The sequence below is a fragment of the Mustela nigripes genome, chromosome 9 (genome assembly GCF_022355385.1).
Source record: "Mustela nigripes isolate SB6536 chromosome 9, MUSNIG.SB6536, whole genome shotgun sequence".
Classification (NCBI taxonomy): Eukaryota; Metazoa; Chordata; class Mammalia; order Carnivora; family Mustelidae; genus Mustela; species Mustela nigripes.
The window spans coordinates 74,183,381-74,198,338 of record NC_081565.1 but is presented as its reverse complement, the minus strand read 5'-3'; the positions used below and the strand labels follow the sequence as shown (position 1 = coordinate 74,198,338).

The window sequence follows — 14,958 nt, the reverse complement described above, 5'->3', positions numbered from 1 at the left end:
GAGCCCAATGTGGGGCTTGATCCCAGGACGCTGGGATCATGACCCGAGCTGAAGTCAGATGCTTAATGACTGAGCCATCCAGATGCCCCTATTTAAGTTTTTTCAGAAGTATTTTGTAGTTGAAATGTACATGTGCTTCACATGTTTTGGTGTTCTGTGTCCTCTGAAAATCCACATATTGAAACATTAAACCTAATAGCTCAGAATGTCACTGTATTTGGAGATAGGACCTTAAAAAGTGGTTAAGTTAATATGAGGCCATTAGAGTGGGTCCTGATGCAGTCAGTGTGGCATCTCCATGAGAAGTAGAAATTCAGACACAGAAAAAGACCGCAGAGATGCACACGTGCAGAGAAAAGCCCCTGGCGGGAGTAGGAGTGCGGCAAGGAGGAAGACATCTGCAAGCCTAGGAGAGCGGCCTCAGGCAAAACAAATGATGCCAACACCTTCATCTTGAGCTTCTTATCTTTCTGAACTGTGAGAAAATAGATTTCTGTTGTTTAATACCCCCAGTCTATGGAATTTTGTTATGGCAGCCCTTGAAAACTGATACAGGTTTTGGACCAGAAAGTGAGGTGGTGATGTAACAAATATGTTGTAGTGGGCTTAGCACTGGACAATAAGTAGCATGTGAAAGGGGGTTTTCAGGCAAGGTTACTCTTGTGATAAAGTGGGGAAGAACTTGGCTGAATTGCTTTCTAGTGTAGAAGTTGTAGGTGATGAATTTGGATATTTAGTTGAGATTTCTAAGTAAACTGTTCAAGACATGGTCTTATTTTTTCCTAATTGCTTAGAGTAAAATGCAAGAAAAGATATTTTTAAGAAGGATATGTTAAATCAGTAACAGAACTTAAAGATTTGGAAAGTGCTTAGCCTGTCCATATTGCAAAAAATGGAGAATTGTGTTAGAGAGAAAGCCAGGGGTATTTGCACAAACACTTGATAAAGACATGTGACTCCTGGCTTTAATCCATTATCTCACCAAAGCCAGGAATAGAGATGGGGCTCTACCAGCTGAAGTACTACCAGCTTAGACTAAAGAGGGCAGAGTCAGGACAAAATGAAGAAAATCCCTTGTAGTTCTGGGATACTACAGGGTAGGACAGTAGGCCATCCAGCTGGGAATGTGCTTTATTCTTCAGTAAAAGGGAAAAGAATAATCTTGAAAGCTAGTCTGAGATCCACAGTGGTGCCATTACCAACATGGGCTCAACAGGTATGGGTTTTGGGGGCTAAAGTTCCCTCCTGGATTTCTAGAATGGTTCCACTTTCTTGGTTTCAGTGGGTCATTCTGCTACTTGGCAGAATGTCCGCTATGTGGCAGGAGTGTATTAATCTTATCTTTTTTTTTTTTTTAATTAAAAGGTTTTTAAAATTTATTTGACAGGCAGAGATCACAAGTAGGCAGAGAAGCAGGTGGCTGGGTGGGGGGTGGGGAGCCTGATGTGGGGCTTGATCCTGGGATCCTGGCCTGAGCCAAAGGCAGAGGCTTTAACCCACTGAGCCACCCAAGCACCCCAAGCCTTATCTTATTAGGTATGATAATAGCTGTCAGTTTTTCCATCTTATTTCCTAGATTGAGGGAGGTATTCTTTTATTCCTAGTTAGCTAATAGTTTTATTTGTATCAGGAATATTTGTAGCATTTTATGGAATGCTTTTGCTGTATCGGTTGTAATCATACAGTTTTCTTCTTTATTCTTTTAATATGATAGATTACGTTGATTCTTGAATGTTGAACTAGCCTTGCATTCCTAATGTAAGCCTCATTTGTTCATGATATATTATCCTTTTAGTACAGTGTTGGATTTATTTGCTAATTTTTTGTTAAGGATTTTTGGATTTATGGTCATACATGATCATGGTTTCTACTTATTAGGTGTTGCATATGATATCAGAGAAAGTCCAGCCTTGTCAAATGAATTGGAAAAAGTTTCCTTCTCTGACTTTACAAGATATTTTGTAAAGAGTAGATATTGTTTCTATCTTAAATACCAGTGAAGCCATCTGTGCATAGAGTTTCTTTATTGAAAGACTTTGAAATTGTTTCGTTTTTGCTGGACCGTATCTGTTTATTCTTGCATAAGCTTTGTAAGATTTTCTCTGTCAAGGAATTGGTTTCATCCAAGGTGTTGAATATGTGGAAGTAAGGTTGTTCCTAACCTTCAGATGACTTTAGGATCCATAAGGATATCTCATTCATTTATTAGCTAGCTCTTTTCAGATCCAGAATTTCTCCTTGAGTTCTTCTTAAAATTTCTCTCTTCAATAATGTTTTCTTTTTTCTTTTTTAAGATTTTATTTATTTGTCACAGCAAAAGTGGGGGGAGCAGCAAAGGGAGCAGGAGAAGCAGGCCCCCACTGAGCAGGAACTGAATGCAGGGCTGATGTAGGACTCCATCCCAGGACCCTGGAATCATGACCTGAAGCCAAAGGCAGGCATTAACTCACTGAGCCACCCTCATTTCTATTTGTTATGACATCATTGTTGGAATTTCCTTTAGCTCTTTCTCCATGGTCCTTTCTCCATGGTCTCTCCACAGCATATTTGAGGCATTAAAAAAAAGTCTTTTTTAGTAAGTCTAGCGCCTTACTTCCTCCTGAACTGTGCTTGCTAATTTTGTCTCTGTTATAGGCTGTTCTTATGTGTTTCTTTGCATAGATTGTCATGTTTTGTAATCAGACAAAGAAATTATGAGAAAACTATAAACGTGTATGCTCATTAGCATAGATAAAAAAAATCCTTAAAAAATACTACAGCCAAATAGTATGATATATTATAATCAAATGCATTTACCTTATGAAAACAAAAATGACTCACCAGTCAGGGTTATTAATCATATTCATGGAATAAAGGAGAAAAAGTTATGATCATCTCAATAAATGAGGAAAAAGTATTGACAAAACCCAACAGTTATTGATGGTAAAAACTTCTTTAAAAAATTTGAGAGAGAGAGAACACAAGCGGAGAAGAGGGAGAGGTAGAGAGAAGCAGACTCCCTGCTGACCAGGGAACTTGACTGTGGGCTTGTTCCCAGGACCATAGGATGTTTAACCCCCTGGGCCACCCAGGTGCCCTGATGATAAAATCTCTTAAATTGGGAATAGAAGAGTTTCTTCCTCATAAAGGACATACAGGAAAAACCTGTAGCTAATATTGTATTTAATTTGAAAACGACTGGATGCTTTCCCTGTAAGATCTAGAATAGTTCAAGAATACCTTTTCTCACCATCTCTATTCAAGTTGATAGTGAATGTTCTAGTTTCTGCAAAGAAATCAAGAGAAAGGATTAGGAAGAAAAAGTAAAACTGTCTTTATTTGCAGATGAAATGATCATTTATGCAGAAAGTCCTAAGGAATGTAGAAAAATATCACTAAAAATAGCAAGTTTGCAAGATACTTTATCAATGTAAATAATTGTTTCTAAAAGTGAAAAATATTCCATTCATAACAACATTAAAAAGGACTGAATACTTAAGAAAAAATTAATAATAGAAGTACAAGACGTGTAAACCTTAAACTGCAGAACATTTCTGTAAACAAAGAAAACCTAAACATTGGAATGATATGCATAATCGAAGGAGTGGGGGCCTGACCTCATGGAGTTGGCAGTCTTCAAACTTTCTAATTTCTCACCACCTCAATCAGAATATGGAAGATTTCTCTTCTGGAAATTAACAAGCTAATTATGAAAGTATATACAGTAATGTAAAGGACACATATTAGCCAAAACAATTTATTATTTTTAATGTGAATTCCAGCATAGTTAACATAGTTAACATACACAACATACATTGTGTATGTTAACATAACATACATAAACATAGTTAACGTACATAGTTTACATTCATTTCAGGTGTACAATACAGTGATTCAGCACTTCCCTATATTACTTTGTGTTCTTCAAGATAAGTGTACTCTTAACCCCCTTCATCTATTTCAAAGCCACCCCCGCCATTATAACCACCTGTTTGTCCTCTGTAAATAAAAGTCAGTTTTTTGGTTTGTCTCTCTCTTTTCCTTTGTTTGTTTCTTAAATTCCTCATGGGAGTGAAATTACGTGGTATTTCTTTCTCTGGTTTATTTCACTTAGGACCGTACTCTCTAGATCCATCCATCTTGTTGCAAATGGCAAAATTTCATTCTTCTTTATAGTTGAATAATACTGTGTTGCCCATACATACCACATCTTTATCCATTCATCTATTGATGGAAACTTAGGTTGCCTTCATAATTCTAGCCAAAACAATTTTAGATAAGAATAATATTCGAGGTTTTCTAATATTTGATTTCAAGGTTTATTTTATAGCTATTTTTTTAAAGTGGTTTTGTTTGGTATGGGAATAGACATATAGATCAATGAAGTAGAATAAAGCTTGGATATAAATGTACACTATAATACATGGTCAAGATATATTTGATATCATAAAAAGATGCCAGCCGAAATAAGTGGGGGAAATGTATTAGTTCTTTCAAAAAATGATTTTGAAATAACTAGATTTCTGGAGTTGTTATATAATCTGGAAACATGTTCAAGGATGTTTATGGTAGCACTATGAGTAAAAGCAAAAAATCTGTAAATAATACATATATTTATCAACAGTGTAGTGGGCAAATAAGTATTGCAAATATGCAGTATAGTAAGGTAGTGAGAATGAGCGATCAATCAATTATGTGTAAAATTTAAACATTGTTTTGTAGAAGAATGTCTTAGAATATTTAAGATACTCCTTTTTGGTACAGTTTAGAAAGAAACAGGATAAAGAATGTTAAAGAATATTAGAGAATTATTAGTAGGACATAAAAATAAGTAAATTAAAGTGAAGTTGTGATCAGTTGTAGGGAATATAATCGAGGAGAATCACATGAGATGCTTCTAGGTATGGTATACTGCTGCTTAGAATGTTTTTCTTAGTTTTTGGTCTGGGTAGAAGATTCAGGTATGTCTTTTCTTATTATTTTATCACATTGCGTTTTATGTTTTTATGTGCTATATTTCTCCAAGCAGTAAAAAAGTCAATTTAATGAAATGTTTTTCAAAAAATGAAAAGTAAAACTGAGAACTTCATATCTCTGTAGGTTTAAAATATTGGGATTGGTTATTTCCTGTGAATGTCCTGATAGGTTTTCTTATTTAGTGAGACACTGAGTTAACATTGTATCTAAGATCTTTTCCTACTTGAAGCCTGTCAACAAGAAAATTAATATAATAGTTCTGTGATTTTTATTTAGCCTTGAAATTGTAAAACCACTTCTTGAAATCTGTATTTTAAAATTTACTTTCCTAATTCAGACTGGATTTTTTTTTCTTAGTTCAAAGTGGGATTTTTTTTTTCATTATCAAAACTGTCTTAGGACTTTGAATAAAAATCTTTGTGCTAATTAACAGTGAATTACTTTTCTTCCAGATGCAAAGGTCCACCTCTGTGGGAACAACACAGATTTCACAGAAAATGCTTCCTTTCTTGGAACTTCCATGTGTTGATGATGGTAAAATGAAACTGGTTTAGGAAGTTTTCTGTACTAAAGTGTATTGTGAATATAATTTTCATTTTGAGACTATACAAAAAATTGCAGGCAATAGCAGATATGTATATGTTTTCCAGAAATTTTCACTAAAATTCCTTTAAGATAATAGAAGTGGGATATTCCTTAAAGTCGCTTTTGCAGCAAGAATTTTTTGGTAAATAAAAGTAAAACTCATGATCTCACAAAATCGACTAGTAAATTAATCTTCTTTGTCTTTCTTTGAGCTAGGAGCCCCTATGAAACGCTATGGATTATATAATTTATAATGTTGCTTAGTTATTTGGAGAATCTTGTCATAGTAAAATTTTAGTTTTATTTTTATATTTTCCTCTTATGTTATTAAACAACAAAAAAAAGTCAGGCCTTAATACCTACATTCACACGTGAAAAGTGGTAAATATTTTGACACCAGATACCTGCTTTCCTTGGCCACATTGGAAAGAATTTTTTAAGCCTATTTTTAAGGCCTTAAAAATTGCTTAATCTTAGGTAGCTGAAGTTACCATGTCAATCTTCAGTTTTCTAGAGAACATTTTTCTTTCTGTGTGGGTAAGGGGCGGGAAGGAAATGTTTGTGAGATCTTCTGCCCTAAATTCAGTTTTTGGTCATTAGGGATATATACTTCAGGTAGTTTTAGTTTCCTTTAAATCTTCTTTTAATGATTTTACTAGTTTTGGAGTTGTTTTTAGTAGCAAATTCTAGAAATCTATTGTATATATATGTGTATATACACACACAGACACACATACGCACACACGCACATATACATATCCATGAATGAAACCGTGATTGATCGCCGTTTCTTCATCCAAACCTCAGGGTCTGCTTTATGCTTTTAATATTGCAGACTTTGTAACTCAGCCCTATTTTTGTTACCCAGGTAGAACAAGCAAATTAGTATATTACTTTGAAAATACATGTTGCATATAATCATTGGCATTGGCATTTGCTATAAACTTTTCTTTTGCAGGGCACCTGGGTGACTCAGTCAGTTGAGCATCCAACTTTGATTTCAGCTCACATCATGACCTCAGGGTCATGAGATCACGCCCAGCATTGGGGGAGCCTAGCATGGAGCCTACTTAAAATTCTCTCCCTCTGCCCACTGGTGCATGTACATTCTCTCTCTCAAAAATAAGAAATGAAATTGTTGTTTGCAGTTTCATACTAATGACTTTAAAAGGTGATGTTCATTAATCCAAAGGTGAACTTTGTATTTTCTATGTTTTTTGTCATCAAAAATGTTATTTTCAGACAAGCTCTATTATTTTCTCATCTTTTTATTTAATATTGAACTATTTAGATTGCTAATGTATTAGTATTCATATTTATCTCAGAAAAATTATAAAAATGCTATTAAATCAGTCATTTTGATTATTGACTTAAATAATGTTCTACAATATTTAGATTCAGAGGAAGAATTTTTCGATGCACCGTGTAGTCCCTTGGATGAACCTCCTCAATCTCCCTCTGAACTTCAAAGTTATCAGCCGAAGAAGTTTCAAAAGCTGTATTGTTCAAAAAATATGATTCAGTGTAAAATAAGATTTGAAGTGCCAGAGGTATGTACCATGGTGAAATTAATACGGCTTCTTTACATTGTCATTGCTGCTATCCACCGTATTTATATCGTTTCTTTACTAACATGTACTCCCGTTTCATCCAGTTTAAGCTGAATCCAAATGTTGCTATGTGATTTTTCCTTTCTTTTCTTTGAAGATTAATTTTCTTAATCACAGATTAGAGGTTTAGATCATATGTTATGGTTATTATACATATTTATTAAAAATAGTTTATACAACATAATTGTATATGTATGTGTGATGTAAAATCTTTCCTAAATTTTAAGTACAGATCATATAAATACCTTATATCTCCATTTATAGCCACTATCTACATAAATAATTTTTTATTTTGGTAGTGGTAGTTTCTTTTTTCTTTTTTCTCTAGGTTTTGATTCAGTTTTATCACCTTGTTGGAGATTGTGAACTACCTGTGGTAGAGGTTGATGTTTTAGGGTTGGGCACAGATGTGGAATTTAGAACATTTGATTTGAAAGCGAATGCCTTTTTGAAAGAGTTCTGCCTAAAATGCCCAGAATACTTTGGTAAGCATCTCAATTTTCTTAAAGTAATAAACTTTTATTGTTTGACTCCCTACTAGAGAGTTTAAAATTCTCTAGGCTTTAAATCAGTACATTTATTAAAACATCCTCAAAGAAATACTATATTATGAATTGGTTGTCTATTTTTATCTTTTACTTGGAAATCTATAAAGGTAGATCAAAGACAAAATGAAGATTCCTTTTCATAAAGGAAAATAAAATAGACCTGGTTTAATTTTAAATCTAACTCAATACTACAATGCTGGATTAGTTTCCTATTGATAAGGTAACAATTTACCACAGACTGAGTGTCTTCCAACCACAAAAATTTGTTATCTGTTATTCTGTTAGTCAGTAATTTGACGTAAGTCTTAACAGGTAAAAATCAAGGTGCCAATTAGAGTTCCTATATAGAGAATCTAGGGGAAGATCCATTTCCTCGCTTATTCAGTTGTTTCCAAAACTCATTTCCATGTGGTGTAAGTCTGCTTCCTGCTACTAACAGGTAAGGACTGGCCTTAACCCCCACAGGCCTAAGTCCTTGCATTTGGTTCTCTATATCTCAGAACCAGTACAGGGTGATAGATCCTTCTCATGTTGTCATCTCTGATCTCAGTCCAAACTAATTTCCTCTTTACCTAATTGCCTTTGCAAAGACCCTTTTGCTATATAAGGTAACATATTCTCAGGTTTAGGCAGACATAACATGGATGTCCTTGGGTCTCAGGGCACAACATTATTTTGTCTACTATAAACATTTTATGTCCCATAATCAGAATGGATATATTTTATTATACCTTGGATAGTATATCCATTTACTTTGTTAGGCATTTAGGAGAGGGTATTATGTATATTCCTTTATATTTTTGGGTTTATTCTTGTAAGACTATTGTTGGAATGATTTAGATAATTTGTTTCTAATGTGAATGCCTTTATTTCTTTTTCTGACCTAATTGCTCTGGCTAGGAACTTCCAGTACTATGTTGAATAAAAGTGACAAGAGTAGGCACCCTTGTCTTATTCCTGATTTAGAATAAAAGCTTCCAACTTATACCATTGCCTCGGATGTTAGCTATGGGCCTGTTATATGTGGTCTTTACTACGTTGAGGAATGTTCCCTCTCTACCCACTTTGTTGAAAGTTTTTATGTAATTGGATGTTGAATTTTATCAAATGCTTTTCTTCATCCATTGAGATCATAATATTTTAATACTTCGTTTTGTTAACACAGGCTATCACATTGATAGGTTTGTGGATGTTGAACCATCCTCGGAATGTAAGTAAGCAGGAACCATCCTGCTTACTTATGGTGTATGATCCTTTCAGTGTATTGTTGAATTTATTGTGCTTATATTTTGTTGAGGATTTTTGCATCTATGTTCATCTAAAATCAATTGGCCTGTGTCTGGATTTGGTACTAGGGTAGAACTTGACTTGTAAATGAGTTTGTGTTTCCTCCTATTTTTCAGAAACATTTCATTAAGCTTAGTATTAATTCTTCATTTAATATTTGTAGTATTCATCAGTAAAGCTGTCTGGTCCTGGACTTTTGTTTTTTGGGAGGCTTTTGATTACTGATTCAATTTCTTTCTTTCTTTTTTTTTTTTTTTAAAGATTTTATTTATTTATTCGACAGAGAGAAATCACAAGTAGATGGAGAGGCAGGCAGAGAGAGAGATAGGGAAGCAGGCTCCGTGCTGAGCAGAGAGCCTGATGCGGGCCTCGATCCCAGGACCCTGAGATCATGACCCAAGCCGAAGGCAGCGGCTTAACCCACTGAGCCACCCAGGCGCCCACTGATTCAATTTCTTTATAAATAATTGGTCTATGTGTGTTTTTTATTTCGTGAAAGGTTATATGTTTCTAGGAATTTATCCACTTCTTTTTATTTTTCTTAATTATTTTCATTCATGCAATTTTTTCTGTAAATTTGAAATTAATTCCAAATAAAAAGTTAACTATACAATGTTTTACTTCCTGAGCTCAATTATATATATATACACACACATATATATGTTTTAATATTAAGTTAAATATTAAAAGTTTATATGTTTAATATTGTAATCTAAACCAGATTTCTATATCTTTTTTTATTCAAACCTATACTTTATTTTTTAACTTTGAAACCTGTCTTCATTTTTTTTTTATTATGTTACATTGGTCACTATGTAGTGCATCATTAGTTTTTGATGTAAAGCTCCCTGATTCATTGCATATAACACCGAGTGCTCTGTGCAATACATGCTGTCTTTAATACTCATCACCAGGCTAACCCATCCACGAACCCTCCTCCCCTCTAAAACCCTCAGTTTTTGTTTCTCAATGACCTTTTGTATTTATTTGGTTATTAGTTGTAATGTCTCCTTTCTCATGCCTGATTTTATTTAAGCCCACCTTTTTTTTTTTCTTGGTGAATCTAGCTAAGGGTTTGTGCATTTTGCTATCTTTGAAAGGATTCAGCTCTTAGTTATACTGACCTTTTCACCTTTTTTTTTTTTTTTTTTAGTTTCTATTGCCTTTATTTCTGCTCTGGTATTTTATTTCTTTCTAATTTGGTATTTCAGTTCTTTTTCTAGTTCTTTGAGGTATAAAGTTAGATTCTTTGAGTTTTTTGTTTCAAGAGGTAGGCGTTGCTGTTCTTTGCCCTCTTAGAAATACTTTTGTTGCATTTCATAAATTTTGGTATATTGTATTTATGTTCTTATTGGTCCAAGGTATTTTTAATATTTTTTCTTTTGATTTCTTTGTTGACTGGTAAAAATTGTCAATATCTGCAGTAATTCTTTGTAGATCTTTGTAAAACTGTCACTATTTGCAGGTGACATGATATTATATATAGGAAACCTTAAGGATTCCACCAAGATGCTCTTAGATCTAATCAGTAAATTCAGTGATGTTGTTGGATAGCAAAATACAAAATTCTTTTGGGTTTCTATACACTATGAGAGGGAGAAGTTAAGAAAACAATCCAACAATTTGCAATTCCATCAAAAAAATAAAATGCATAAGAATAAAATTAAGGAAGTGAAAGACCTATATACTGAAAATTATAAGAGTGATGAAAAAAAAATCAAGACAAATAGGTAGTCTGTGCTTATGGATTGGATTAATTAACATGGTAAAGTGTTCATGTTATCCAAAGCAAATCTACAAATTCAATGCAATCCCTATCTAAATTTCAATGACATTTTGCACAGAAATAGAAAAAACAACTCTAAATTGATTCTAGGAAAACTGGGAAGCTATATGCAAAACAATGAAACTGGACTATGACTACTATCTTACATAATCCACAAAAATTAAAATGAAATAAAGGCTTAATGGAAGGCCTGAAACCAGAAAACTCTTGGAATTAAATATAGGCAGTAAGTGCCTTTACCTTAGGCTTGTGTTGATTATTTGGGTCTGATTCCAGATGCAAAGAAAAGAATAAACAAGTAGGACTACATTAGACCAAAAATCTTCTGCATAGGTAAGGAAGCCATGAACCAATTGAACCATTCCTACTGAATGGGAGAAGATGCATGCAAATCACAAATCTGATCAATGGTTAATACCTAAAATATGTAAAGAATTTCTGCAACTCAATAAGCAGAAAACCAATTCAATTTAAAAAAAAAAAGGGCAGAGGGTCTGAATAGACATTTTTCCCCCCCAAAAAACATTAAGGTGGTTAACAGGTATATGAAAAGGTGCTGATATCACTATTTATTGGGGGAACTGCTGCTTGAAACCACAATGAGATATGACCTCACACATATCAGAGTGGGTATCATCAAAAAGACAAGAACTAACAAGTGTGGGTGAAGCTATGGAGAAAAGGAAACCCTTGTGTACTATTGTAAGTGTAAATTAGTGCAAACATTATAGAAGACAGTGTGTACGTTCCTCAAAAATTAAAAGTAGAATATCATATGATCTAACAATTCCACTTCTAGGTATTTTCCCAAAGAAAATGAAAACACTAGCTTGAAAAGATAAACACTAGCTTGAACAGCACTGTTTGTAATAGCCAAGATGTGGGAACAGCCTAAGCGCAATCAATGAGTGAACACCTAAAAGATGGGAAATCTTTATTCACACATATAAAAAAACACACAACAGAATTCTATTCAGCCATAAAAAAGAATGAAATCTTGCCATTTGTGACAACATTCATGGACCTTGAGAACATTATGCTAAGTGAAATAAGTCAGAGAAAGATACCATCTGATCTGACTTATATGTGGAATATTTAAAAAAAAAAATCCAAGCTGATAGGTAAATAGAAGATTGGTGATTGCCAGAGGCAGGGGGCAGGGAAAGTTCAGTAGGCATGGGTGAAGGGGATCCAAGAGATAGGAAAAAATTTCCAGTTATAAATGAGGAGGATATAAAGTATAACATAGTGGTTATAGTTAACATACCAAATTGCTTATTTGAAAGCTACTGATAGTAAATCTTGAAAGTCCTCATCACAAGGAAAAATAAAATTGTAGCTATGTTTGAGGACAGATATTTAACTAGATAATTGTGATGCTCATTTCTTAATATATACAAATATTGAATCATTCTGTTTTATACCTGAAGCTAATACGTTATGTATGACTTAATTTAAAAAAAGAGAACTGATATAGTAGGTTAATTTTTAATTTTATAAAGCTTTTTTTATTAACAGAAGAACATTGTATATGATTAGAAATGACATTAAAAATATTAGTTAACTATTTTTGGAGCAATTTTTTATTTACAGTGCAGTTGAGCAGTTTAGGTATAGGGATTTCCCTCTGTACTTTCACGTGCATAACCTCTCCCATTATAACATCCGCCACCAGAGGAGGACACTTGTTGCAGTTCATGTACATTGACACAGTACACCCCATGTCCATAGTTTATGTTAGGGTTCATCTTAGTGCTATGAATTCAAAGGGTTTTGGACACATGTATAATGACATGTATGGAGCATTGTATTACCATGTGCAGTGGTTCCAGTGCTTTAAAAATCTTCTGTATTCCACCTCTTCATCCTTTCCTGTCCTGCTGCTCCTCCTGGCAACCACTGAGTTTTTTTTACTGTATCTATAGTTTATCCTTTTCCTGGAATGTCATGTAGCTGGGATCATACTATATACAGCCTTTCAGAATGACTTTTTTCAGTTAGTAATATGTATTTATTTCCCTATCTTCTCATTACTCAACAGCTTACTTCTTAGTACTGAATAATGTTTCATTGTATGTTGTACCACAGTTTGTTTTTCCATTCACCTACTGAAGGACGTCTTGGTTGTACACAGGTTTTGAGAGTTCTGAATAAAGGTTCAATAAACGTCTGTATGAAGGTTTTTGTGTGGGCATAACTTTTCAACTGCTTTGGGTAAATACCAAAGAACATCACTGTTGGGTTATATGGGAAGAATACATTTAGTTTTGTGAGGAACAATCAGGCGGTCTTCAAGGGGTCTATACCTTTTAGCATTCTCATCAGCAATGACTGAGAGTTCCTGTTGCTTCATATTCTCCTCACTAATATTTGATGTTTGTCTCTTTGATTTTGAGCATCCCAATAAGGTATGAAGTGGTATCTCATTGGTTTTTTAAAATTTGCATTTCCTTGATGATCTGTATAGATCATCTTTTTCATATGCTGATTTGGCTTCTGTAGATCTTCTTTGGTGAGTTGTTTGTTAAGGTGTTTGGTCTGTTGTTTCAGTGGTGTTTATTTCTTGAGTATAAGAGTTCTTTGTATATTTTGGATAACAGCCCCTTATCTGATGTGTCTTTTGCAAATATTTTCTAATCTGTGGCTGGTCTTTTCATTTTATTAGCATTGTTTTTCACAGAACAGGATTTTTAATTTTAATGAACTCCAAGTTACGAGATTTTTTTTTTTCCATGGATCCTCTTGACTTGCCTCTAAAGAGTTATTATCAAAATGAGGGTATCTAGATATTCTCTTAGGTTATCTTCTTGAAGTCTTCTAGTTCTGCATTTTACATTGAGATCTGTGGTCCATTTTGAGTTGATTTTTGTGAAGGCTATAATCCCTGTGTAGCTACTTTTTTTTTCTCCCTCCTGTGGGTATCCTTTTTTCCCATCATCATTGGTTGAAAAAACTGTATAAGTGATAATGGAAGTGGTATTGTGTTTTCAATTCCAAATTCTCCTTTGCCAGTTTGGGTATATAGGAAAGCCTTTGACTTGTTAATTAACCTTGTATCTTACAACCTTGATTTAATGGCTTATTGGTTCTATTGAGGGTTTTTTGTTGTTGCTTCTTCCACAGTTTTTACACAGATGATCATGTCATGTGTGAACAAAGTTTTATGTCTTGTTTTGCAAAAATAAGAGAAATACCTTTAATTCTTATCTTAAGAATTAAGACATTAAATACCTTTTAATTCTTGTCTTAAGTTTTTGCAGACACAGTTATGATACTGAAAAATCAGTAAAAAGGAAAGGGCATCTTACCTTGTTCCTTAGCGTGAAAACCTTGAGTTTCTCAAAGTTAAGTATGTAGTTAGCTGCAGGTTTTTAGAAGATAATCTTTATCAAGTTAGGAAGTCCTTTATTCCTAGTTTACTGAGAGTTTTTATCATGAATGGTTGTTGGATATTGTCATATGCTTTTTCTGCATCTGTTTAAATGATCATATTGTTTTTTCCTCTGTAGCCTATAGATGTCATAGAGTACTTCAGTTGATTTTCAAATGTTGAGCCAGTCTTGCAGTTTGGGATAAATTTTACTTTGTCATGGAACACATTTCTTTTTACACTTGGTTGGAATCAGTTCTGTGTGTGTGTGTGTGTGTGTGTGTGGTAGCTGTTGTATCTGTGTTAATGAGGGTTACTTGCCTGCAATTTATCTATTTTTTTTTTTTTTGGAATGCCTTTGTGTTTGTTTTGGTATTAGGGTAATTCTGACTTAGTAGAATGAGTTAGCAAGTACTCCTTCTGTTTGTGTCCTCTGAAAGGGGTTGTATAGAATTGGTATAATTTTCCTTAAAGGTTAATTAGGGTTCACCACTGAATCCATCTGGGCATGGTGCTTTCTTTTCTGGAAGGTTATTAGTTATTGACTTGATTCCTGTAATAGATATGAACCTATTTAGATTTTCTGTCCTTGTGAAAATTTGTCAGATTGTATCTATTTCAAAGAATTGGTACATTTCATTAGGTTATCACTTTTGTGGACATAATTGTTCATAGTATTCTTTTAACTATCCTTTTAATGTTACCATTATTTCTCCTCTTTTATTTCTAATATTAGTAATCTATGTCCTCCTTTTTTCTTAGTTAACCTGAATAAAGGCTTATCAATTTTTTTGATCTTTTCAAAGAAATTTTTTG

At 33.7% G+C, this 14,958-nt stretch overlaps 1 protein-coding gene across 4 annotated transcripts in view; it reads left to right on the top strand.

Moving 5' to 3' along the window:
- VPS13A (vacuolar protein sorting 13 homolog A) overlaps positions 1–14,958 on the top strand; it is a 223,361-nt gene that overhangs the window by 83,418 nt on the left and 124,985 nt on the right. For all 4 annotated transcript variants that reach the window (XM_059411819.1, XM_059411818.1, XM_059411820.1 and 1 more), the window contains exons 24-26: positions 5,409–5,490; positions 6,937–7,091; positions 7,480–7,636. In XM_059411819.1, coding sequence (XP_059267802.1) covers positions 5,409–5,490; positions 6,937–7,091; positions 7,480–7,636 — 394 coding nt within the window. The remainder of the gene's footprint in view (positions 1–5,408; positions 5,491–6,936; positions 7,092–7,479; positions 7,637–14,958) is intronic.